Source organism: Rhea pennata, chromosome 1, assembly GCF_028389875.1.
Source record: "Rhea pennata isolate bPtePen1 chromosome 1, bPtePen1.pri, whole genome shotgun sequence".
In the NCBI taxonomy this organism is placed as follows: domain Eukaryota; kingdom Metazoa; phylum Chordata; class Aves; order Rheiformes; family Rheidae; genus Rhea; species Rhea pennata.
The window spans coordinates 206,023,126-206,048,879 of record NC_084663.1 but is presented as its reverse complement, the minus strand read 5'-3'; the positions used below and the strand labels follow the sequence as shown (position 1 = coordinate 206,048,879).

Here is a 25,754-nt window from a genome sequence, read left to right as displayed (position 1 = left end):
CACATACTCTCTAACTCTGTTTTCCCATGATTGTTGCTTTATATCAGCGTTGAGAAAACAGTCATTTAGATAACAGGTTTTCATTGACATCCTTTTTATAATATAGAAGGAAAGAAGCGGTAATAAGTTAAATTGGCATCTGCTAATTATGCCGAATACAGATTGTGAGCTCTGCAAGTAGTCCCTTGCCTTAATGTTGTTAGCATATTTTAGCACTGGCAGCCAAAGGAAGGAAACTTGAATGTTTCTGCATTTTAAAAAATGATGACTTGTGAAGAAATGTGAAGTTTTTTTTTTGTTTGTATTCTGTTTTCGGAATGGGAGGGCATCACGTGAACTTTGGATTTGTTTGGCTAAATTGATTAAAGACCATTGAGATAGGGACTTATGTTGTGATCACTAAAATTAATTCTGATCTGTGGTGATAAAATTGTAATTGTCAGATATAAAACGTAATCCTTGGACAGCAAAAGTTTGAGTGTTTCTTAGTCACCAAATAGCTAATTCTTTTGCAGCTCTTGGAGAAATAGATAGTTTTGTTCTGAACTTGGCAGTGTTTTTTGTACTAACTGGCATTTCTGCTCGCCCAGAGTCAGAAATGGCAGCAGCACAGCTCTCAGTGAGGCTGAAGAACTCGGTTTCTGCCCAGATGTGCTAATTTGTTCCTTGTCCTTTTGCATGGTGCAACAAAATCCTTGCCTGATTCTGGGGCTGAGCCAGAGCTCTGTGAAGGTGGGAGTGCAGCTTCTGCTGACGCTGCCCCGGAGCAAACTCGAGCCCTTCCAACCGTTGGCAGAAGCGGCAGAAGGAGCAGTTTTGGTGGGTCAGCCACTAGAGGGGAGGCAAGAGCTGCGTTATGTTAATGTGGATTACCACTGAGCACCAGATTTGAGGATGTCTACAGAGCAGTGTGTGGTGTGGGATGGCAATGCCGGGCCTAATCTGGCTCCTCTGGAAGCTGGGAGCAATCCAGCTGTGGCAGCAGAGAGTGCAGCGTGGGCTAGTGCAGCTCCACCGCCTCGAGGCTCTCCCTGCTACTGGGGTGAACTCTGTCGAGTGCTCAAGGTGCAAATTTCAAAATAATGTAGATGTTGCTACACTGTGCCCGTGCTAGAGACCATGCTATTAGGCATGTAGAGCTGCCTGTGCAGGGCTCCGTGCAACCTCCCTCATGCCCCGCGTTGGATGAGAAGGGATCCAGTCTTGGGCTTTGAGGGAGGGAGAGGCAGGAGAGTTGGAGCCCTCATCCTTTGGGCTCTGCCACTTGGGTGCCAACATCCAAATTCGCTCTCGTATCTTTAGAGTGGAGCTTTTTACTGTGAACTTTAGAAAAACAACGGACTGTGCAAGTTTTGTGTGTTCCTCACATCTCTAAATGCCCACATTGTGCCAGTAGGTTACTTTAACTGGTAGTTGGTTTGGGATGGATGACTTGAGACCTCAAAGGATAAGCCAAGTGTTCAAGAAAGTGCCTTTCACACCCTTGTTGTTTGTTTGAATCTCCTGAGTGACCATATGCTAAAATAGTTACCAAATAATGAAGATTTGGCACTTTGATTTGCCTCACATAAGTTTTTCTGTTGTCTTCTAGTGGGCAGATACTTTTTCGTAAAAGCATTGGTCACAGCGGATATTGTTGGCCACACCTGATAGGATCGTGCAGGGAGAAATACAGGGCTGACTGGTGAGCGAAGAAGCCCCCAACCAGCCATTCCTCTAGGTAAAGTTGAAGTTTCCTGTGGATGGGCGCTGCAGGAATCATGTACTTTAAGTATTAGTGGCTTACAACAGTGCTGCTATCATTGTCCTCATGTGAGCCTAATTTTTCTAGAAGTAGCTTCAGAGTCTTTTTAATAAAGCATTATGATTTTGGCTTCAATTTTGGGTTTTCTTACTGCCTCTTACATGTATGTGTGAAATATGAAGCATATTTAATGAACAAATATTTCAAATGTTTCCAAATTAATTAAAAACAGTTCCACATCTGGAATAAATCCAGTACCTTTCATGGATGGCTTCAGCTTCATGCTTTTTTCCTCTTGTGAGAAGCCCTGTGAATATCCGTGTGGATGCTTGTTGAAAGCCAGAGTTGCAGAATCCAGGCTTATTTTATGAAAAAGGCAGATCTGAAACCCACAGAGATCAATGAGATCTTGGCCTTTATTCAGCAGACGTTGGATAAGGCCTAATAATATATGAAATTTTATAATATTATATGTCTATTCACAGTCAGATATTTTCAGAGTATTATGTCTTGAGTGTAGCTGTGAAAATCTTAATTAAAACATATTGTTTGTCGTAGTTTCAACTGCTGTTTAAATTCAAGTAGATTTCAGTGGGACTTGAATTAGGCACCATAAACAAGAAAGTTTTTATAATGAACTATTTTTCTGCTCCTTTCTCTGTCCCCCAAAATAAATAAAATGATCAGAAATTTCTCTATGGGAATGTTGTGATTTAAACTGACACAACTAAGTGACCTAAAGATAGGCTTATTGCATGCATAAAAAATGCGGAGTTGGGTTGTTTGAACTGCATTAGCATTAGAATGAGAAACTGCATGGTGAGTTGGCCAAGGTGACCATGCAGAACTGGGGGGTGCTTGTTCTTTGGAAAGCCTCAGAGCTGGGAATTCTTTTCTGAGCCGTAAGTAAATAAATTTGTGTCCGGAGCAATTAATGAATACAGAAGTCTGGGCAACTTTAAGCTGTTTGGGATATTTAAAAACCCAATATGGTGCTTTTGTTAGTGTTGCTGGTTTCCATTTTTTTCCACTTTTAAGAGTTTTTCTCTTTTCTTGACCTTCTTTATTTTTGCTGAAAGATGCTGATGAGAATGTTTTTGCCAGTGCTGTGCTAGATGTAAAACCACTGTTAACTCCCACATCAAATTCAACGTATGCTGCACTAAAATGCTGCCTGTGAAACTTTTCATCTTCCAGATACTGCTAAGGATTGCAGGCAGCTCAGTGCTTACCCTGCCTCATCTCTGGAGTCTCCTGTGGCAGCTAGTGCTTGTTACTCCGGGGGCACCAAGAAAATTGTCTTGTTGTAATCGTACTGTGAATGCATACAGAGCCTTTCCAGGGGATCTCAGTGTGTTTTACAGACCAAAACTAATTAAACCTCACAACGTCCACAGGAGGCAGATAAGCATGAATCACAAATAAGTAAGATGAAACACGGAGAGGTGAAGAGCTCAACTTTCTCATGGTAGTGAATGAATGAAGAGGAATTATAGGTGCCATGTAGCTTTGGAAACCAGGCCGCAGGTGACTTGCTGAGAGAGCTAGCCTTTTGGAGACTGCCTTGGAGGCAGTTAATATTTGCAGCTTTGCTTCCAGCACTTGCCTTCTAGAAATGGAGTTCAGAGCCTGTCAGCTTCTTTTTGCCTCTTGGAGAGTTCTCGGCAAATCTGTATAGCAAATGTGATTTTGGGAGGTTGTCTGGCACTCTTCCCACACCGTGCTTAGATGACAAACTTTTTGTTTTCTGATTTGACTAGCTTTGTCTGGGGTCCTACCGCCTAAATGCTATTTTGCATTAAACAAAAGTGTCTGGCAAGATGCATCAGCTCCCACAGCTACTAACAGGTTTTGATCCTTACTTAGTTTTCATTTCATTGGCATAGCATTTCTAATAATTTCAGCTCTGATGTGGCCTTTGAGATAGGAGTAATATTCTCAAGATTACAGCTGTGGTCAGTCTTAATCTTAGGCAAAATTAAAAATAGTGTTGGAGAAGTAGGTGAGCTGGAACTACAGCAAAATGAAGTGGGAATGAGAAAGTTAATTGAACAGCTTCAAGTGTGCAACAATATCAGTATGAGCGAATTCCTTGAGAAAATTGAAAGTTTTTAACCTGTCTGGAAACCTTTTTAAAAAATTATAGAGGGGATTTAAAGAAAGTAGTTTAAAGAGAGAGCTAGGGAAACATCAGATAATTATGGTATTATAAAGCAGACTTGCAGATATTAAGATACAAAGCAGAAATTATAGTCAGGGCATGCTGCACAAGTGGGATGTAAAGACAGAGATAAAAAGGAATTGTGAGAGAAAGCTATGCTCTTGATTTCTGTAGAAAAACTCTGAGGCATAGGAACCAACTGAAAGGGTTGATTGGGCCAGGTGTGTGAAAGTGAGCTCAGGGCTTGAGAGGTGAAAGCACCAGACAGAAAGCAGCAAAGTGTTTTGTAAGATGAAGCTGCTTTTGGTGGTGAGAAATGAAGATCAGCACCACCATTGATCTGGAAGAGGGGAAGTGCAAGGAAGGAGGCAGAGTTCACTGATGATGTAAACATTTTTTAATTGATGGGAAACCCCCTTTCCTCACAAAACAATGTGGGATAAGAAGAGAAAGGCAGACAAGTTGCCTTTAGAAATGATTACAGAGGCAATGAAACGTTTAATATTATCTATGGAAAAGGAGTAGAGTTTCTGAAAACTGGGGACAGGGCAACAAAGAAGCAGCATAAGAATGATAGTGCCTTTTTGCCATATCAACACGGTCCTTGACAGCACAAAAAAGAGCTGCGGAGTTTTACAGCTGGATGTGTCTTTAGGTAGAAGCTGGGAGTTGGGTTATTCTAGCACTTAGCTGTCTGCTCCTGAGGTCACATTTGAAATACCATCTGTAGTTTAGGTTATGTACTTACAGAAAGGGCATTACAGATGTGGAAAAGAATGAACTTCAGTTCTGCTTGGATATAAAGGTCAGAGAGAAAGATTATGGGGCACCTGGCAGAAGAAGTAGCCATTTTAAGATACGCACTCCTGTAAAGCCATGACATGTACTAGAAGTGAAGAATACCAAAGTTCAGCAAGCCATGTCATCCAGGTGGAACTGCTTTATGGGCGGTGAATGTTGGGTGGAATAAGTTGCAACAGAAATCAGGAGAATAAATGAATGCTTGCTGAAAGTGAGCCTAAAAAACTAGGGATTTGGCACAATGATCTGTGGGCTAACACTGAAGAACAGGAGTCAGTTGTACTTTGGCTTCCTTGCTTTAGACCTGTCTGTCTTTCTAGAAGTCATCCCTGTGAGTGAAGTGCTGATACTAAAGCTTAGCTATGTGTCTTTAATTTAATTTCAATAATGTGGGCATATGTCAGTGTATGCTGGTATTCGATGCCAATGAAATGGTTCTTGAACTGCTGGGCTGTGGAGAACAGCGGAAGGCTTCAGTATTTCTCCTGTTGTGTAGCTTGCTGAGAAGTTGGAGCAGATGACAATCTCTGGTTCAGTTATTACTGGTTATGCAGTTTAATTAATGCCCATCGTTAGACATTCACATAGGGCAAACAAAAGGGTCCCGTGTTTAAAACTGGCTTGTTAGCTTTTTGTTTTTCAGCGGTAGCACGGCTAAGCTATCAGGGTGTCACATACTGCTAAACTGGCCCATCCCCTCTGGAACTGACATCCTTGGTGGTGATTTAGAAGGTACGTTTATACAGTAGTCTCCAACTTCATTACTGCACTGTTTCCTTGGATACTGAGCATTTTGCATATCATTACGGGGGGACGTTAACAATGCTTGGTGGTTCTCATGGTTTTAATAAAGTTTTTCTTATGACTTGATTAGTGATTCTCTTTTGCCTTTAATTTTGTGTATCAAAGAGAAAAAACAAAAAGAAGTGATTTTTGACAGCTAATTTGTGCAACTTTCTTTGAGCTGAGACCAGATTTCATTTCATAAAGTGTGGAAATCCTGCATGTTACTTGTGGAATTATGCTGCTCAATGGGTTTTAAATAAGAATTGAAGTGGTGCTATTCACAGCAACTTCAAGTTCACGCTGTTTGGGAACAATCTTACAATACCAAAGAAAAAGCTGTTTAAATCCTGGGCAGTAAACAAAATTTGTCTGGGATGTGCAAGCATTTAAATACCTCGTGTCTTTTTAAGACTCTGGCGTTTCGATAGTATTCAGGATGCTTCTTGAAGGTGCTTTTTTCTCCTTATGCAGCATCTTGGATACTTAAACTCTGGCTGTTTTTTGGCAAGCAGTGTAAGCTGCTGGGGGCACGGGAAGGATCCCTCCTGCCTGCTCCAGGTTCCCATCTTGTGCCTTCCCTATAGTTTGTTGTATCGGTGATCGGGCAGCTCAGTCCCCACTGAGAGCAAAATCAACAACACCAGAAACGAGAAGAAAGGGGTAAGCCTGGGACGGGTGCTTTGGTGGCCTCGGTGGCTCATCCTGCTGTGAAGTGGTCCCCAACCTGTGGTGTGAAATGGCTGTGCCGCAACGCAGGAGGTGTTTGGTCTGGTCGTGCGGGTTCCCTCAGTGCTGGCGGAGGTCTATGCAACCCTCTCGGGGAAGGAGCTGGACGCTGCGTTGATGCCCTTGGCTTTGCGTCGCTCGCTGGACATGGTGCGTTCCCGTGCGCTGGAGGAACGTCACTCAACTGTCTCTTTGGGAATGATATTTTTACGTGTCAAAAAAGAATGAACGCTTTAACGTTCTTGGAGACCGTGGTGGGCCTCAAAATATCCCCAAGACATAGCAGAGCAGCAAGGATTTAAACTCTGGAATGGCCACAGCTGACACAAGCTGTGTACTTACATGAAGTGCAAGTTCAAATTGGACACAAATGAAACACGCTGGGGGTGTGTGTGGACATGCACGCTTGCCCTAGAAATGTGACCGCTTACTGACAAACTTGCAAGTTTGAACCGGTCGTTTCGAGTGTTAAAAGTTCCTACCAACATTTGCTATTCAGGCAAACCATATATTCTGTCATTCAATTAATAAAATCCTTATTCCAGAAACTACTGAATACAGAGTTTAATGCGGTAGCATTTGCATGTAAATTCTAGGGATACATGTAAGATGGATCTTTTGCAGTCTACTCAATTTTATTGCAGTTCTCCTTATAGCGACTTTCATATGCCAAAAGCCATCCAGAGCCTTTTCTTATAAAAGAGATATAGAAATTTCATAAATCCACAATCATCTTCCCCTTATCCATAATAGTGGGTTTCGACAGTGAAAAACTCTCCTTTCTGTACGAATTTTTAATATTGCTAGATTTGTTTTAGTAAGGTGATAAATTGCTGTTTCATAACTCTTACTTTTCTGTTCTTTACTTTTGTTTAAGAAGTACAAAGGAAATAGATATTACAGCCTCATTTCTGGCTATTTTTTTAAACCTATCTACCCATCTAGAGATCGTAGGGTCAGACAGGGAGGGCAGGTGACCACCACCAGTCTGCGTATAGAAGAGTTTGGACAAAAAACTGGCTGCAAGCAGCGTCGTGGTATGTGAAACTCCATTTGCAATTTAGTTTATATTCAGCAGCAACTAACCTTCACGGGACATGAGCTAACAGCTAATATTTAGGGTGGAGTCATTTAATTTTGGGGAAGTTCAGGTGATCATTTTTCCTCATCTCTTGGTGGAATTAAAAAAAAAAGAAGTAAGCAAGCAGTGAGAGAATGGTAAGCTGTGGTTATGCGTTGAATGTTTGTTTGGGTTAGGGGAGGAGAAATATCTGCGTGCCTTTGGGTGATGGCAGTCCCTGTGCCCCGCAGGACACGTCCGGCATCGGGCAGCACCGACGGAGAGCAGCGCGACTGGCGGGACGGGGGGAAACGCTCAGGGGGTGAAGGCCAAAAGCCCCGGGAGGTTTCGTGGAGAGCCCAGGCACAGTAACGCGGAGGTGCTGGCGCCGGTTCCCGAAGAGAGGGGGCGAAGCCGGCGGCCGGCCGCGTCCCCGGGACCAGGAGCGAGACGCGACCTGCCCCGCTCGTTTCGGCGAGCGCTGCCGGCGCCGATCGGCGGAGCGGCAGCGGCGTTAGCGATTTCTCTGCTTGTCGAAGCGTGTAAGGGGGAGGGAGGATCCCGTCGGGGGGATGTATGCGCTGAGCCCGCTGCGCGGCGGAGGCCCCGCGTCGCTCCCGCCTTCCCGCACAGAAGAGCGCCGGCGTGGGAGGAGGCAACGCTGCGGAGGCAGCGGGGAGCGCGGTCAGAGGGACCATGCCGACCGCGTCGCCTGCGGACTGCGTCGGCTGCGGCGGGGTGGTGCGTCTGACTGCTGGTTGCAGGTGATCCTGACTCTGGGACCCTGTCACTAACTGAATTATTTATTTTTTAATCCCTGTTTTGCTGCTGTCCTCATGGTCAGAGTCTCCAATTCACTTTTCAGTATCCAGCTATAATTTGGAGGCTGTACACAATAAATGGTGAGATGTGAATAGTAGCCGCTGCAGCAAGGTCAGAAAAAAATAATTGCGCGACGTGCTGTTTTGCAGTTTTTGCCCCGTCATATCGGTGAGCATCGCTCAGGAGTGAAACCTTGGTGCCCTCAGCGGTGCAGGTGCCAGAGCACGCCGTGGGGAGGCCACGTCGCCTGGCCGACGGAGCACAGCGGTGGGGCGCCCGCGTGGCCTCGAGCAACGGGCTCAAACTGTTTGTACCTATTTCGCCATCTGAAGATAAGATGAGTGATTTGACTTCCGGAGATGAGTGAAAACCAGGGAGCTCAAGGGCCGCATCTTCAAAGGGGCGATAGGTGCTGCGGAGTTGAGGCTTTCCTGAAAGACAGTGGATATAGGTGCTTTAGCAATTTTTTCTATTTGTGCTAATTCCAGGAGGTAGATAGCAGGCTGCTCTGGAATAATTACTGTTTCCCAGTGTGGCAAATTGTGAGACTTTGCATGTAGCCTATGGTGCTTAACTTGTTTCAAAAGCTTTTCAAGGAGGAAGGACAGACTAGCTCTGCAGCGCCCTTTCTGCTAGTTTTCTGTGAAGGACTCCTGTTGACATTTGAGGGACTTGCATGTTTCTCAGAAAGCGTGACACTCTGCTAATGAAGATGACTAAAAGAAAAAAAAAGATTTTGTATGATTTTGACGTATGAATCTGGCTCATAAACACAGTGATACTCTTGTTGAGGTTTTGCCTCTAATGCCAGATAATTTAAAGGCACTTTTCCAATGTGATTGTCTGAAGTCTGAATTAAGAGAGCTTTTATTTAATCTAGCATATGGTGATTGCCATGAAGATATTTTCAACAGATACTCTGCAGTGGTGTCTGTCATTCTACAGGACCTAAATAACTGTTGGACTGTAGATAACTGTGTGGCTAGATGAGTGCTTATGGGTAACCTCTGTTCTGGCACAGAAATAATGGCTTGTTTGTTGCTCCAGTTGAAATTGCAATGTGTTTTTATGTTTCTGATTTACTTTTTTAGCACTGTTTCTGATATCGTTCAGTGTTCTGGGAATGTTCTTCAAACTTGATGTTTATTTTGGAATGTTGATTTTCCAGCAAACAAATATGTGATTAGTAATTAATGGTTTTACTAAAAATAAACAAGCAAATGACTCAGCTTTAAATAGCAATCTCTACTCTTTGTAACTTTTAATTGGGATGTGCCTGCAAAGCTGCACTTTTCCAACACGCAACAGGCATTGAGGGCCTCTCATCTGTGGGTGCTGAACTGGCTGAGTGGGAAAGCTGAAGCCATGGTAGTTTGAATTCATGTTGTATTAGGTAAAAAGTGGTTATCATCTCAGATATCTACGCATGGATTGACCGTTGGGAGGATGCGGAAACATCAGTGAATTCCATGTATATACCATGTTTGGATTTGATGGGAATTTCATTGTGCCTTTTGGCACAATGGTTTTGGATATTGTGCCTTTGCCTTGGTCAGGATGTGGATACCTGGTGGAGACTGCATGGTGGATGCTTTTGTGCACTAAATGTTGATCTGTTGGAGCACCATCAGCACTCCATTGTGTACATCAAAAATAGTATATTGTAATATTCCATTCAAAATAATTGGATTCAGTACCTTTCATAGGTTCAGGTATTTCTAATGCAGATAACGATCCTAGGCTAGTTTTGATGGAAAGCTTTGTTTCTTGCAGTGCTTTGGCCTTAATGTGTGGACTGGAAATGAAATTTGTGGGTTTAAGGCTAACTCCATGTACTTTCCTATTTCACTCCCAGCCTCTGCAGTGTGAATGCCGCTTACCGTCTGAGAGATGCTGTGATGTAGCTGGCCTGATATATCTGCATGTTGCTTCCTTCATGGGCAGGCTAACTGATTTCCATTGCCTAAGCTGAGTGTAATTTAAAAAAGTAATCAGAGTAGCCCTTTGTCTAAACATTGCCTGTTTAAACAAGCTGTGCATTCCCTCCGAATTTCTGCACAGAAAGGTTTAGGAAATGGCTGTATTTGCGAATGATTGTTTCTCTGTGGTGTCTTTATGTAAAGAATTGTGGGCTTAGGCTGGTCTGAGTTTTCAGAGGCTTATTATTAGCAGAAGCTAATTTATTAGAGGGCCGGCTGGAGGCAGGTTTGAGGGAGTTGTGTTTCGAAAGATGGTTGCTCAGTGATTTCTGAAAGTTGGGCCTATGCAGACATCTCAAGTTGGTTGCTCCAGAAATGAGGGCAGCTATATGTGACATCTACTGTGAAGTAGCAGGTGTCAGCACCCTGCAGTCTTTCCCTGTTGAAAGAAAAATCAGCACTACTGAATATAGGTTTCGTTCTCAAATCTCAAACTTGTTGAGAATCTCAATCAAAATATTTGCTCCCTGAGCTTCAAGCCTGATCTGTCTCTCTTGCTATTTGTCACAGCCTTCTCAAAGAGCAATGGCATCACAAAACCAATAATCTTGTTTCTAGCCTCAAGAAAGAAAATTCTTTTTTCTCTAGGATCATAAGTTTTAACTATTCCTGAAATGGTTGGTGTGTTTAATTATTTTTTCCTTGGCTCCACAATGTGTCTATGACTTCCTCCCCTTCCTGTAGCCAGAAACACACATGTAAGAGTAGGTGAATTTGAGTCCTCTGATACCCCAGGAGCTCGTGACTGTCTTTCCCTCCTCAATGCAGAAACTTATAATGGCTGCGAACGAGGCTGTTTTCGCAGCTGCAGAAGTGGATCTGTAGCTCAACACTTGCTGTGAGCTATCTGTTCCCCCTTCAGTTTGTTTCAGTAGTGCCCATGTCCTTGCCACAGCCACTTCTGCTCTCCAAGGGCCCGGTGAGTTTTTCCCACCACGTTAGGCCGTGAAGGGCACAGGGCAGGTTGCTGGAGACATGGAGCGCTAGGTCTTTGTTCGTGGGCAGCTAGAGGGAAAGGCTTTTCCTATCAATGCTCATGACGGGCCACCATTTTCTCAGGGTGCTTTGAGTGTTGCTCCTGCGTGAGCTAGATGTCACCATTTTATGATAAAAAATAGAATATCAGCAACCCTATGAAAACTTTAGAAGAATGAGCCTGGTGTGCTGTGGGCAAGTCTGTGCCTCTCAGTTTCTCTTTGTGTATGTTGTAAATGACACTGTGTTGGCTCAGGGGACACATCGCCAAGTATCACTGACAGGCCCGTGGTGTTCATCTCGCCTCTGGGATTTCTTACTCTGTCTGTGCTTGTCTGTCTTCTGGCTTTCCCTTCTCATCCTCCCAACTCCAGCCTTACCAAGCATTTCAGCTCCAAGACCTCTCCAGCTAGGACCACCTCTCTTCCTATCCACGAGGAAATCCTCATGGGACAAGCCCGGAGCTGGGCTTATGCCAAGGTCCAGTGTGGAATAAAGTACTTTATTGCTTGATCCCCTATGAAGAATCCTTACTGAACTACCACTACTTTGACCGTTTTGCTTAGCATATAATATTCCTTTCCTCTGATTTCCATTTTGGGTTGTGTTTTTTATATGGACCTGTCAATCTGGCAGGAAGCTTTTGCATAGTCACCTCTTTTTCTACTAGCTTCCTCTTGCCAGTGTATAAAGGTTTGGGCTATCTGAGCTTCCCTACCTCCACACATTCAGCAGCTAAGGTATTCCTGATGGAGAAGGTATTTTTTCCTCTGTGAGTAGTAGTTTACCCCTACTCCATACACCTATATACCTATTATGGCCTTGGAAACAGTAGCTGTAAATCTCATTGACTTCTTCTTTTACTATAAACCATAACTGAATAGTTTATACAAGACTGTGCAAGCTGTCAGGAGGAATATGTGCAGTATCCAGAACACAGAGCAGACCTTCTGAAACAGCTAGCAGCACCTAGAGCTAGAGGGAGAGGGTTTGACAGCAAACTACAGCGAAAGGTGGTTATGACTCTCTCACGTCATACCACAGTGCAAACTGAGCTTTGCATAAGGCAGGTGGAAGATGCTTTTTCAGCTGTAGATCTGTGTGCCTGCCATGTTCACATCAGTGCTGAGTCTGCCATGGTCATAAGGCATGCATTGGCGCTTATGCCATTGCTCTTTGTGCTGGCTTTGCTGCATTGCACTGGGCATCGTAAAAGGTGCAGATCAGATTGATTGCTCTATGCTTTTGTATAAAGGACTGCCTCATTTTAATTGTATTTATCACTTGCATTGTAAGGGTAACATTTTCAAAGAACCCTGTTGAATTGCCTTGCATAAATCCCACTTAAGACCCATTTATGCACCCATTTATGATGGGTGCTTAGTCCTAGAGTGCAGTTCTGCCTGCCTGCTCTCACCACCACCCAGCTCATTGCAGCCGAGGAGCTCTCCACATGTGTAAGCGAAGGCTCTTGCCCTGATATGGAGTTCTGCATGAGCTGGCAATTTGTGGAGTTCTCAGTAAAGGGAGACTGGGGAAGGACCAGCAGTAACAGAAACAGGACTAAAAAGTCCTGGGTTTCTTATACTTGCTTTATTCCTAGAAAGAGCTTTCAGGTCAGGACTCCCTGTGTGGAGTCAAAGTATTTTTATGAGACAAACTTAGGAAAAAAAAAAAAAAACATTGTAAAGCCAAATAAACAAGAAGTAGTGTCCTTGACTGTGTTTCATGAGGGAGCAGGTAGCCCTCAGGAAAATAACTGGCTCATTTTGAGGCTGCCCAAAAGCTTTCCCATTTTACAGTGATTAAGAAGGAGGAGCCTGGAGGCATTGGAGATCACAAAGCGTGAAAACTGTGTATCATTCTTTGCTGCCATCAGGGTAGACCGCCAAGGGACAAGCTCAAATCCCTTGTACGGTTGCTCCCGGAATTTCCTTTTGACAGATCTCGCATGATGGCAAATTATTCCTCCCCTCTCCCCCACTCTGCGCTTTCCCCAAACCATGTTTCATCCTCAAGGGGGAAGGGAGAGTCTGAGAGCCCTTCTACACCAGCTTCTCAGGTCTGCCTGGCTCCTGCTCACAACTGGAAGCATTTGCTGATGAACTGATTCTCAGCAAAAATTGGTAGTGTATGGAAAAATCCCTGGCACCTGCTAGCAAAGCAAGGTTACTCATAACATATGACTGGGCAACTAAATCTTTAATTCCTAGGGATGGCCTGGAATTACACTTGCTCCCTGCTGAGTGGCCTTTCTCCTATGTGAAATTACAGCAGGCAGCAGGAGGATTTGCAGCTTTAAAGACGGTTAGAATTTATACTACTGTCTATTGCAAAAGGTTACCCTTCCGAAATGGTCATTTGTCTTCATCTTCTCTTTTGGGGGTAAACATATCACAATATAATCTTATATATTGGAAATCATATCTTCACATTCATTGGGGAGCAGGTAGCCCCATGAGTATGTCCCTTCAGGGAATAAATCAATTATTGGCATCTGTCAGACTTTTTCATCTCTCCTGCTTAGAGTTGAACATGTGTTTTTAATACATTTCAGCATGACATAAATTTTAATTCTAAATTCTTATTTCTTTTCTTAACTGGATAAATCGTTGTGGGCTGTATTTGAGAGCCATGCAAAGAAGATGTTTGACCAGAGGAAGTGCCATTTTAATGTGCTTTTTTCCTTCTCATATGACAACTTGCTAATGATACTAACTATGTATCTGATACTAACTGTGTGAGAGTATAATAGCTATCTCTAGTCCTTTGCAGTGGTTTGCTTAGACTGAAGTCTTGGTCTTTAAACTCCTAGATCTATGTGGTCTGTGCACTTTAAATAGGAATTTCCGTGAGTTCTAGCGATGCACAAGGGAAGAGATGCCTTCCAGGAGAGGGCAGTGATGTTCATAGGCTCTGACCTCCTTCTTAAAATATCGAGGACAAATTTTGAAAGAAGTCTTTTTTTTATTATTGGTACAGCTTGATTAAAGAATTAGCTAAGTGACAGCTACAAGACAAGTATACTTCTTAATCTTCATTCCACTTTTTTTTTTTTTTTTTTTTGGTTGAAATGTGAATATGTGGTTGAAATGTGACCCAGACATGCAAAAAATTCTATGTGGGCAGATTGCTGTTGCTGATAGAAAATTGCACTGAGAATATGAGGTTCTGTTCAGGTGAATGGATTTGCTGGGTGACAAGCTTGCAGGATTGGTATCTTGATGATGCCATTAGAATAGACAGACTATTGCAGATGTTGACATTGTTTGAGTGACAGGAAAGAGTTATTTGTAAGACTGAAGTTACTTCCAACAAAATCAAGAGCTGCTATTCCTCCTGAAGATGCATCGCTTCACTATATACTATTTAGACTTCATATGCATATGAAATTAGTGTTCTTCTGCCTCCTAAAAATGGCCTTTACAATTCCAAGTATATGCCTTTTTTTTTCCCCCTGTAAAACTACCAATTTAATGAGTGTAATTTAATGAATTTAAACAGATGCCTCTTGAATGGGAATTCGGACACCCTCAGCTTGCCCTGAAAAAGGAGTAGTGTTTCCAAATGTAGTATTTCTCCATGCCAGATGGTCACCATTCCTGTCCTGTCTGAACAGGCACCCTGCCTTTCTCAGGTTCTCAGGGGAAAATACAAATCAAGGTAAAACCCTTTAAGCCAGATAAAATCTTAGTACATGTATACCTCAACTCTCAAAGATCTATTGTCTGAAATTGGGAGACTGCTTTTTTTCCTCCCAAAACACTGATGTGCCAAGGACCCTTTAGACAAGAGCTTATTGGGTTCTTTCTTTTGGTAAAGATGGAAGTTGAAGCATGGATTGATTTTTCTTTTTTAATCTTTTCTCTTTCAAAGGCTTTGAAGAAATTCTTAAATACTTTTGTTTTATTAGCTAATGACATCACCTGAGTTACTTTACCCAACAGTTTTTTGGAAGAGATCCTTTCTCCAGTGGTGCAATTGCACTGAAGGGGTAAGGACGAAGAGCGGAGAAGACTCTCCTCTTTTTTCCCTCTTGTAACTGCCTAAAAGGTTATTTCTTCTGTCTGCTGAATAATTTTACCTGATACATTCTTTATTTTTTTGTAAAACTTCTTTTGGCACTCGTTTAATGTTTTCAGTGCTTACCCAAGAGGTATAAACAAATATAGTTTTCTTTTCCAAGTATTTTGTAGTATGGAGGTCTTTGAGATTAGAAGAATTGGCCTTAGGAGTGACAATCAAACAAAGGATCACATAGCACTTTCTTCGTATCTGGCACATTGAATTAGAGCACTGGTTCTGGTGTGTGAGAATCGTGGCAGCTCTTGGAGCTTTAGTCTTCGTTCCCAGTCTCGTGGGGTGTTATGCTTGGAAGCAGCCCAGGCTGAAGACTGTCAGAGCCAAGAAGGAAAAAAGAAATTACATCCCTACCTTTCACTGTTCCTGTAAGGAACACCAGCCATCTACAAGTCCATGTGGCTACTTTACAAGGTTTGGGTTTTATAGGTAATCTATGTTAAAGGAGTGAAGAACAAGTGGCTGAGTGGAGAATTAAATGTAAAATTACAGATTTCTCCATGATGCTGAAGCTTATTTTAAAGAGTATTAAAAATGGTGATGCACCTTTTTATTCTTCCATTCCTCTCTTCTTTCTTCAAGACCTAGAGGATTTAATATGAGCTGGAGTGGAAACGTGCTGGACTGTTATTTTGAGTCATCCTGTCTGCCTCCCTGAGTAGTTGGAAGGAGGTTTGTTTTGTAATCACTGTTCTTGTAAAAGAGCTGTTTCTTTTCTTCAGAATAACTTTGTTGAGCAATATCAGGGGATTTTATTTTTTTTTCTTTTGGAGTGATTCCTGCCCATACATTTAAAAATCAAACACAAGTAATCACAATTTTTCTCCTCACTTGAAACCATAACATTTTTTTGACAAGAAGGGCCTTTAAAGAAATGCCTCTTAATTTATGGTGAGTTGCTTTGTACTTTGTTTCTGTAACCTATCGCATTACATTTCCTGTGTGTTAAGTATGTATGTATTATGAGCTCTTAAAAACAAATATCCCAGAAGAAAGGAATTCAGTAAATGAATAAAACATCCTTGGGTAGCCCAAGAATGGCAGTTTAATAGTGCATCCATTGGGACTCTCAAATAATGGAATGATGATGGTCACGTAAATATACGGATAGAAGAATAACTTCAATGTGGAGCTTGTTACAGTGCTACGTACCACATGAGATAAAATCAAAATCTGAAAGTGTTGCTTGATGTGAAGATCCCATTTTTCCAGGGCCAACCTTAAAAATATACCTAAAAATATACAGTGGTGTGTTTGTGGGTACCTGAGTATACATACTAACACACACACACACACACACACATACTCACACATCTATGTTTATGTATATATGTTTGTGTGTGTGTGTTTAGCATATGTTGTTTCTAGGTTAAATTTAGTATTTCTGGACTGATCCTGATTGCGTTGAACCACAAAAACTTCATAGACTTTATTGAAATGACTGGATTTACAGCAGGGTATTTGAGATTAGGTGTTGGTCCTGACTTTAAAAATAAATGCATAAATGGAAGGGGAACATAAGGTTGTCATGTTATATTTCCTGGGTTATACACAACTTTTTCATTAAGTTCTAATAGCATAGGCAAATACCTATTTTGATGCTTGTGTGCCGCTGCAGAATCTTTAACCTTGTGTATGGCTAACTTGAAGGTAAAGTTTTAAATCATTTTCACTTGTAGTGAAATTCATGAGTTTCTTAGGAAAACTGATTTCAGATTGTGGAGGAGCTGAAAACCTGCTTGTAATGACCACTGGGGGAGAGCACGAATGGCAGAGAGAAGCCAGTTCAGCCTTAGCTCTGGTGCGGACAGGGGATTTGGGCCGCCAAACACGACATAAATAAGATAATACTCTTCCGTTCATTACTCCAAAGAAACCTATTGCTAAGAAGCTACAGAGATGCAGTTAAACAAAGTCTCTGGGTTCATCTGAAGCATAGCATCGGTCTCCATCATCAGCCAGCAAAAGTCCACCTTCGCTTCCCTGTGGGTGGAGGCTCGTACTGCCGTGTGGAGGGAAGGTGCTGGTGTGCTCTTGGGACAAAGGTAGTAACACAGGGCCTTGTCTGTTGAGTGTTTTAAAAATGTCGTATCACAGAAGAGGCCCAGCCAGCGCATTTGCTCATTCGTTTGGTTTCTCATTAGCATCTGTAGTTCCCTTTGGCTGGCTCCTCTGCGACGACCTGCAGTGCGGTGCTCGGACTACCACTGGAGAGCATCGCCTCCCACGCCAGGCTGGAGCAGCAGTTTTTGTGGCTGTGCTCAACGTGGCTAACATAAAGCCATGAGAAAAGAAGGGGCTAGGAGATTTGCACACTATTAAGCTAAGTGGAGGAATATTTGTTGTGCTGAAAATCATGTTTTAAGAGTCACTATGCACATCTTTACTTCAGTAGAATGAAATGGAAACAAGACAGAACAGTCTTTCCCAACTGCAGTGGAAAAAAATTCCTTCTTGCTCTGGTCAGTCAGGGATCAGTCTGAGTGAATAGGACCCTCGTGTACTCAGAGCGTATTTATATGAAAACTGTACATACTCAATGTATAAACTGTGAGTTATTTTTTTTCCTATGATTTGTATGATAAGTACACAGCAATCAAATTGGCATATTCAGACAAGGAAGTTCCACATGTAGGTCTACGAGGATTTGCCTGTTATTTGAGTATGTGAGTCCAGGAAATAATATAATCTGTCTTTATTTTCTTTTTAATGATTTCCCTTTTTCAGTTGTTGAAACATAGAAGAAAATGCAAAGGAAACAAGGGGAAGGGGAAAGAGTTGCCTGTGAAAATAAGTGTATTGAAAGACGAGCATCTTGACAAACACTTGTGAGAATTGATCAAATTGATTAATGTGTTAGGCAATGGAATATAGAGTGTGGGATCAGGAAGTTAAGCGTTTTGTGTGAATATTACAACATCAATGCAATAAATTGATTGTCATTAGTACTTAAAAATGCAATAGTCATTCAGTTATGTTGAAAGTGATAACTAAGATGAATTCATATTCCAAAACTTGAATGCAATTATCTCCTTGGGGATATTGAAGTCATGTTGGAAATTTAAATTAACCCCTGTCATTACCAACAACTTTTCCTATCGTTCTCCATTCTGTATTCTAGCTTGGAAAAAACTACATTTTTCAAAAAGCTTTTAAATGACAATGAGAACAGTGTATGTGTGTAGTGGGTCTTTTAATAATTGCCCTTAAATTTTATTTTTATAATTTTCACCAGTAACAAAGGAAGGTATTCACACTGCCTAACTTTAAGCATCTAAACAGTTTCCTCAGGCATCTTACCTTTCCTGTCAGCAGCCTTGATTGCAGCTTCTGGATCACCTCCAGCAATCTTTGGCTGGTCTCTTTGGTTACCCTATTTCTACTTAACCTCCACATTGAGGAACCTGAAGTGAAGTACTGTGGATGTTTCTCGTGCCTGTATGGAGGAACTCTAAATCATCCTCAAATAGTTGGTTGTCAGCTGTGTTTAGATAGTTCTGTTTGTAATGCGCCTTTTGAAACCAGTTGGAAGGTCCTTAGTGATTTGAGGAGGTGGCAGGAGTGGGACCGCGTGTGGGATGAGGCAGACTGTGGGCAGTGGAGCTCATTTGTAGACCTGTTCTGCCTGGAGATGCCAAATGGTGCAAGCTGGAATTGACTCCATGTAAGCAAGAATGTGTTCAAGCTCTTGTTGATCAGAATGACCAGTTTGTGGCAGGCTAGGCAGTAGGTTGGAGCAGACCTCTGCCTTTCATTGAGTGAGATGTGAATTCTGTAGAGCAAATGATATGGAAAAAAATGCGTATGTCCCCCTTGACTGTATGTTACTGAATGTATTTGGTGGATAGTGGTGCTCATAATTCCAGATGCAATATCATACCTATGTAAGGGCAGATTTAAATCTCATAGACGATCTCAACTGTGCCATTTTCTAATTGAGTCCTTACTTGAGAACTTTGTCAAGCAATTTTATTTTCTTCATTATATTTCTGTCTTCTGTTATATTTAGGTATGTGTATACATATGCATGTGCATATGCAATTACATTTGAGTAGCCATCGTTCTTCCTTCCTTTTAATTTTTATGCAAGTACCTAGTAATAACTAGCCAATGCTTTTTATGCACTTTTTCTTGATGGCTCGAATTTCACTTATTATGTGGTCTTTCTTAACTGTCCATATAAAACTTGATAGTATTTGACTATTAGAGTATTGCGCACACAACAGTAATCCTGTCTCCTTCCCAAAGACTGGAACTAAAAATGAGTTTTCCAATAAACTCTAAAAACAAACAAGTTTGAGCTTAGTTGAAGCTACTGGTGAATAAGAACAATAATTCCTGTATGATTCATCTTTTTCTATGAACTTAGTCAAATATGTGTATTTGATTCTTTTTTCCCACTGTGATTATTTTCTGGATTGTGTGCATAAAGGTATAGGTGTGGTATGGTCCCATAGTTTTCTGTATTTAAAAACAATGCACATGTATGCGCACATACACACACATGCACACACACACGCACATAAAAACATAATCCAAAATTGGTCTCTTCATATGCACATACGTGCACAAAACACACACGCATAGGTATATATAGTGTTCTCCCTTTCTATTTTATTAAATTTGCAGTGACTATTTATTGCATATGTTTTATCTTTAATTATGAATTGAATAAGTGATTTCAAAATGACTGTTTTTAGTACAATTTTTGTCTTGTGATTAACTATTTCCCTTTTCTCTCTCTCTCATAGGGTGAAAGAATGATGTGATGGAGGTGAATATGGGCTGCTGGTCAGGCACACGACCACCTCTATCTTGCCACGCCCTTCTGATTTTCAAGCTTCTGGCTGCCATTTGCCAGGTAGTTGAAGGGACAACCCCACTTGGCTTTCACTTCACACATTCCACTTACAATGCCACAGTGTATGAAAATTCAGCAGCCAGGACCTATGTCAACAGTCAAACGAGAATGGGCATTATCTTGGCTGACCTTTCATGGGATATCAAATACAGGATAGTATCTGGTGATGAAGAGGGCTTTTTTAAAGCTGAGGAAGTCATCATTGCTGACTTCTGCTTCCTAAGAATAAGGACTAAAGGTGGGAATTCTGCTATATTAAACAGAGAAATCCAGGACAACTATTTATTGATAGTGAAAGGGTCAGTCAGAGGAGAGGACTTGGAAGCATGGACAAAAGTGAACATCCAGGTTTTGGATATGAATGACTTAAGACCTTTGTTTTCACCAACCACATACTCGGTCACAATAGCAGAAAGCACTCCTTTAAGGACTAGCATTGCACAAGTGACTGCAACAGATGCAGATATTGGGTCCAACGGTGAATTTTATTACTACTTCAAAAACAAGGTTGATCTCTTTTCAGTTCATCCTACTAGTGGTGTTATCTCCTTAAGTGGCCGACTGAACTATGATGAGAAAAACAGATATGATCTTGAGATCTTGGCAGTGGACCGTGGGATGAAACTTTATGGAAACAATGGAGTAAGCAGTACTGCTAAGCTTTATGTTCACATTGAACGTATAAATGAACACGCCCCAACTATAAATGTAGTAACTCATATTCCCTTCACATCAGACAAGGAGCCTACCTATGCAGTTGTTAATATTGATGACCTAGATGAAGGAGCCAATGGAGAAATTGAATCTGTTTCTATTGTGGCTGGAGATCCACTAGAGCAGTTCTTCCTGACTAAAGAAGGTAAATGGATGAATGAGTATAAAATAAAAGAAAGAAAACCTATTGATTGGGACAGTTTCCCTTATGGTTATAATCTGACTCTTCAAGCAAAGGACAAAGGATCTCCTCAGAAATTTTCTGCAGTCAAACTGGTCCACATTGCTAGTCCCAAGAAAGAAAGTATCCCAGTGAATTTTGAAAAGGAAGCATATGATGTTTCAATCAGTGAATTTTCACCTCCTGGTGTGGTGGTTGCAGTAGTTAAGCTGATGCCTGAACCACAAGGTGTGGAGTATAGAATATCTCCTAGTGAGGATTCCGAGTATTTCAAGATCAACCCTAAAACAGGCCTTATTACTACTGCTCGTTCTTTGAAAATCATTGAGAGGGACCTCTATAAATTAGAGGTATACGTAAACAAAGGTAGCAATTTGAAAGCACACATTACAGTCAGGTTAGAAGATGCCAATGATCACACTCCGGAGTTCCAGCAGCCTTCGTACAGCTCGTTCATCAACGAAAGTGTCCCTGTGGGATCTAGCGTTTTGGCAGTTTCAGCAGTTGATAAAGATAAGGGAGAAAACGGTTACATAACATACAGCATTGCCAGCCTGAATTCACTGCCGTTTACAATAAACCAGTTTACGGGTATTATCAGCACATCTGAAGAACTGGATTTTGAGTCCTCACCAGAAAGCTACAGGTTCATTGTGAGGGCTTCCGACTGGGGTTCTCCCTACCGTCATGAAAGCGAGGTGAATGTCACTATATACATCGGCAATGTCAATGATAACAAACCCCTCTTTGAAAAAGTAGCATGTCAGGGAGTGATTTCATCTGACTTTCCTGTTGGTGGTCACATCACAGCTGTTTCTGCAATAGACATAGATGAGTTAGAGCTTGTGAAGTACAAAATAATCTCTGGAAATGAACTTGGATTTTTTTATTTAAATCCTGACTCTGGTGTCCTGCAACTTAAAAAGTCTCTAATTAACTCTGGCATAAAGAACAACAATTTTGGCCTTAAGATAACAGCCACTGATGGGGAGAACTTTGCTGATGCTATGTTTGTTAATATTTCAGTAGTTCACGGGAAAGTATCCTCAAAGACCTTTAGCTGCAGAGAAACCAGAGTTGCTCAGAAGCTAGCAGAAAAATTGCTCAAAAAGGCAAAAGCTAATGTGAAGCTGAATTTGGAAGATGGCTTTCTGGATTTTTACTCAGTGAACAGGCAGGCACCACATTTTGACAAATCCTTCCCTACTGATGTAGCAGTTTCAGAGGATCTGCCAGTTGGTGCCACCATCCTAAGGATAAAAGCCTATGATGCAGATTCAGGGTTTAATGGGAAGGTAGTCTATACAATTTCTGATGGTAATGCAGATAGTTGTTTCAACATTGACATGGAGACAGGGATACTTAAAGTTCTTATGCCCTTAGACCGTGAAAAAACAGAGCTCTATCTCCTTAATATTACAATTTATGACTTAGGAAATCCACAAAAATCTGCATGGAGACTGCTCACTGTGACTGTAGAGGATGCAAATGATAACAAGCCTGTTTTTCTGCAGGACAGTTATTCAGTTAATATTTTAGAAAGTACAAGTCCTGGTACAGAGATTATCCAAGTAGAAGCCAGAGACAAAGATTTAGGATCCAATGGGGAAGTGACTTACTCAGTATTGACGGACACTCAGCAATTTGCCATCAACAGTTCTACAGGAGTGGTGTATGTGGCTGATCAACTAGACCGGGAATCAAAAGCAAACTACACACTTAAGATAGAGGCTAGGGACAAAGCAGACAACGGACATCAGCAGTTCTCTGTTGTGCCTCTGAAGGTTTTTTTAGATGACGTCAATGATTGCTCTCCAGCCTTTATACCGTCCAGCTACAACGTGAAGGTCCTTGAAGATCTGCCCATTGGCACTGTGATCGCTTGGTTGGAAACTCATGATCCGGATCTCGGCTTGGGAGGTCAAGTCCGCTACTCGCTAGTGAATGACTACAATGGGCGATTTGAGATAGACAAAGCGAGTGGCGCCATTCGCTTAAACAAAGAGCTTGATTACGAGAAGCAGCAGTTCTACAACTTAACTGTGCGTGCAAAAGACAAAGGGCGTCCAGTTTCTCTTTCTTCCGTTTCTTTTGTGGAAGTTGAAGTGGTGGATGTTAATGAGAATCTCTATACGCCCTATTTTCCTGACTTTGCAGTCATTGGATCTGTAAAGGAAAACTCCCGTGTTGGTACAAGTGTTTTGCAAGTTGTTGCTCGGGATGAAGACGCTGGAAGGGATGGAGAGATCCAGTATTCCATCAGGGATGGCAGTGGCCTGGGCAGATTTAGCATAGATGAAGAAACTGGTGAGTCTTCTTTCTTTTTTCTTTTTCCCTTTCATAAAGCTTCTTGTGAAAGTAAAGCTTAGGCATCATTATTTTCTACCTATAATGGAAGAAGTTCAATTTTTCATAACAGGATAGAGAAAATTATAAATAAATTTTTCAGGCACAGCAATGACATGATTTAATTACCTGATTACATTCATCACTCTGTGGATGTGAAATAATACACATTACTTTTCAGTAGCTACGTGATGACTCTATTTAAAAAGCAATGATACTTATGTAATGACTGTGTTCCAACCACTGTGTTATTTGTTGATAGTTGTAAATTACTTGGGTCACTTCCACAGAGTGTTGCAAAGCTCATGACCTTGAGTGCAATGTTAAATCCAATGAAAGTAAATAACAAGCACAAAATAAGAATTATTTCATCCTACAACCGGTTTGTGGTCTTGTTCTTTCTGTCAGTGGGAGTCATTTGTCATAGGAGTTAATAGTTTGGAGTGATATGCCATTCTGTGTAATAGCCTTTCTTTTAGCCTGAATTGTTCAGCAGTGTAGGAATGCATGTGTAAAGGTGTAAATGTAAAAAAAGTTGCATTCTGTCTGTGCTAGCATGGCTTTGATGGCAGTAGTACTATGAACATTGATGTTAGAAATTATTATTAGTAATTATTATTGTGGGGGTTTGATTTAGCACAGCTGGTTAGAGCGTAGTGCTAATAATGCCAAGGTCACGGGTTCGATCCCCATTCGGGGCACTCGTTTAGGGGTTGGACTAGATGATCTCCAGAGGTCCCTTCCAACCTTACCAATTCTAAGATTCTATGAAATATTAGAAAATGTCAACAGAATGATTTTTAAGATGTTAAACTTGACTAGTACCCCATCCTACTATAAAACATGGAAAATATCAAATAAAAAGGCTTATAGTAGTGAAAGAGCCTACAAGCTGGCTGTTTAAGTGTCTGATAGTTGTTGGGAGTAATAGTGCAGCTGTGGTACTAGAATAAGTGAGGAAATTAGAAAATACTAGTCAATAACATAAGACATTATATTAAGTATGTTGAGTCTGTGGGTTTACCATGGTTTAAGCTGGCTTTGTATGTCTTTTTCTAAAGCTTTTTATGAGAAAGTAGTGTTAAAGAATGCAATTAAAATATATGCTTTGGCAAATTCAGACTGCTTAATCAAATGTCAGTGTTTTAAACCGAACGCTGTGGAAAACAGTTGACATTGTAAATGCTTTGGAGCTTGTTTGAGCATAAGCCGTGAAAATATTTTTATTCTATTTGTGGATAGTCTCTCTGCCACAGCTGTGTGCAGATGAGACATTTTAAGCCTTGTGTCCAGAAGTGTCAGACTTGAGTGTCAGAAGTCAAGAGGGTGTCTACTCTAATTTGCAGAAATGTTGAGAACTCGCATATCCTATAATGTTAATAGTAGCTGAAGGCACTCAGGCAACATTATTTAGGCAGTTGAACGTGAATTTCAATTATAAGCTCCAGTATTTGAAAATGTTGGCCTCTGTTTTTACTGAGTTGAATAGAATTCAGCTAAACAGATCCTTTAAAGGTAATGAGAGATTGGTCCAAATACTGCAGAGTTCTGAAAATCTCAGGATTTGGCTTTATTGAGCTGAGAGGAATGCTTAGGGAACAGTCTTCCAGGAGCGTGAGCTAGTGCATGTCTCTCACTAATAAATTAAGCAAGGTTTTTACTCTATGTCTGGACTGGTTAAGGTGATTCCTATAATAAATTAGGGCTGCCGTTCAATAAAACATAAAGTGTGTTTTGACATCGGTAGGAACTGTACTCAGTGTTCCACACTCAGCACATGCTTAGTTGTTTCTCTGAACTAAGATCTAATTCAGGGAGGAAAAAGGTTTTAAAGGTGCAAATCTATGTCCATCACTCTTTCGTATGTATTTCCATGAAATTGAACCACCCCTGTTACCTTTGCAGTTTCATTAAACTGTCCCAAAAGATTATATCATAAGCATTTAAAGATACTCTTTTGGATTCCCTTTGTATTTTTTTTCCCCAAACAAATGAAGAAAACAACTATTTGATACAACTCAAGCTTTCCTGAACCCTTCTCCAAAGAACATTTGGTTGCTTAATTGCAGGCAGGGCTATCTGGAGAGCCAGAAGTGAAGATTTAGGAGTTGCTCCACGTTGCACTGTTGTAACCTGAGTGCAAGATTTGACCCGCTATGTCAAAGAGGACAAAACATTAATACTCTGCTATTGAACTGGTGGCAACCTAAATACTGCTGAATGATGAATCAGCTTTCTAGCTGTAGAAAAGAGCTCTCAAGTCACATATTGAATTAATTTACAAAGAGATAGCTGTTTATTTACTTTCAGTGCAGTTAATTTGTCACTTTTAAACTGACCAGCTCTATTGGCTTATGCTCCATCTTTCCTGAAATTTGTGAAGGTAAGCAGGAGTGTGAAGTATAACAAATCAATATTTTTGGCTGCTACCTTAATGAAGAGTGTAGTATCCATTAAAATCATTAGGAAATAAACTAGGCCAAATTCATCCTGGTATGTGAGCAGGTCAGACTCCAAG

General features: G+C 41.3%; 1 protein-coding gene across 1 annotated transcript in view; it reads left to right on the top strand.

Moving 5' to 3' along the window:
* Window positions 1–25,754, top strand: part of FAT3 (FAT atypical cadherin 3) — a 428,821-nt gene that overhangs the window by 70,846 nt on the left and 332,221 nt on the right. Inside the window, exon 2 of the mRNA XM_062577955.1 lies at window positions 19,886–23,197. Coding sequence (XP_062433939.1) covers window positions 19,903–23,197 — 3,295 coding nt within the window. The 5' untranslated portion in view covers window positions 19,886–19,902. The remainder of the gene's footprint in view (window positions 1–19,885; window positions 23,198–25,754) is intronic.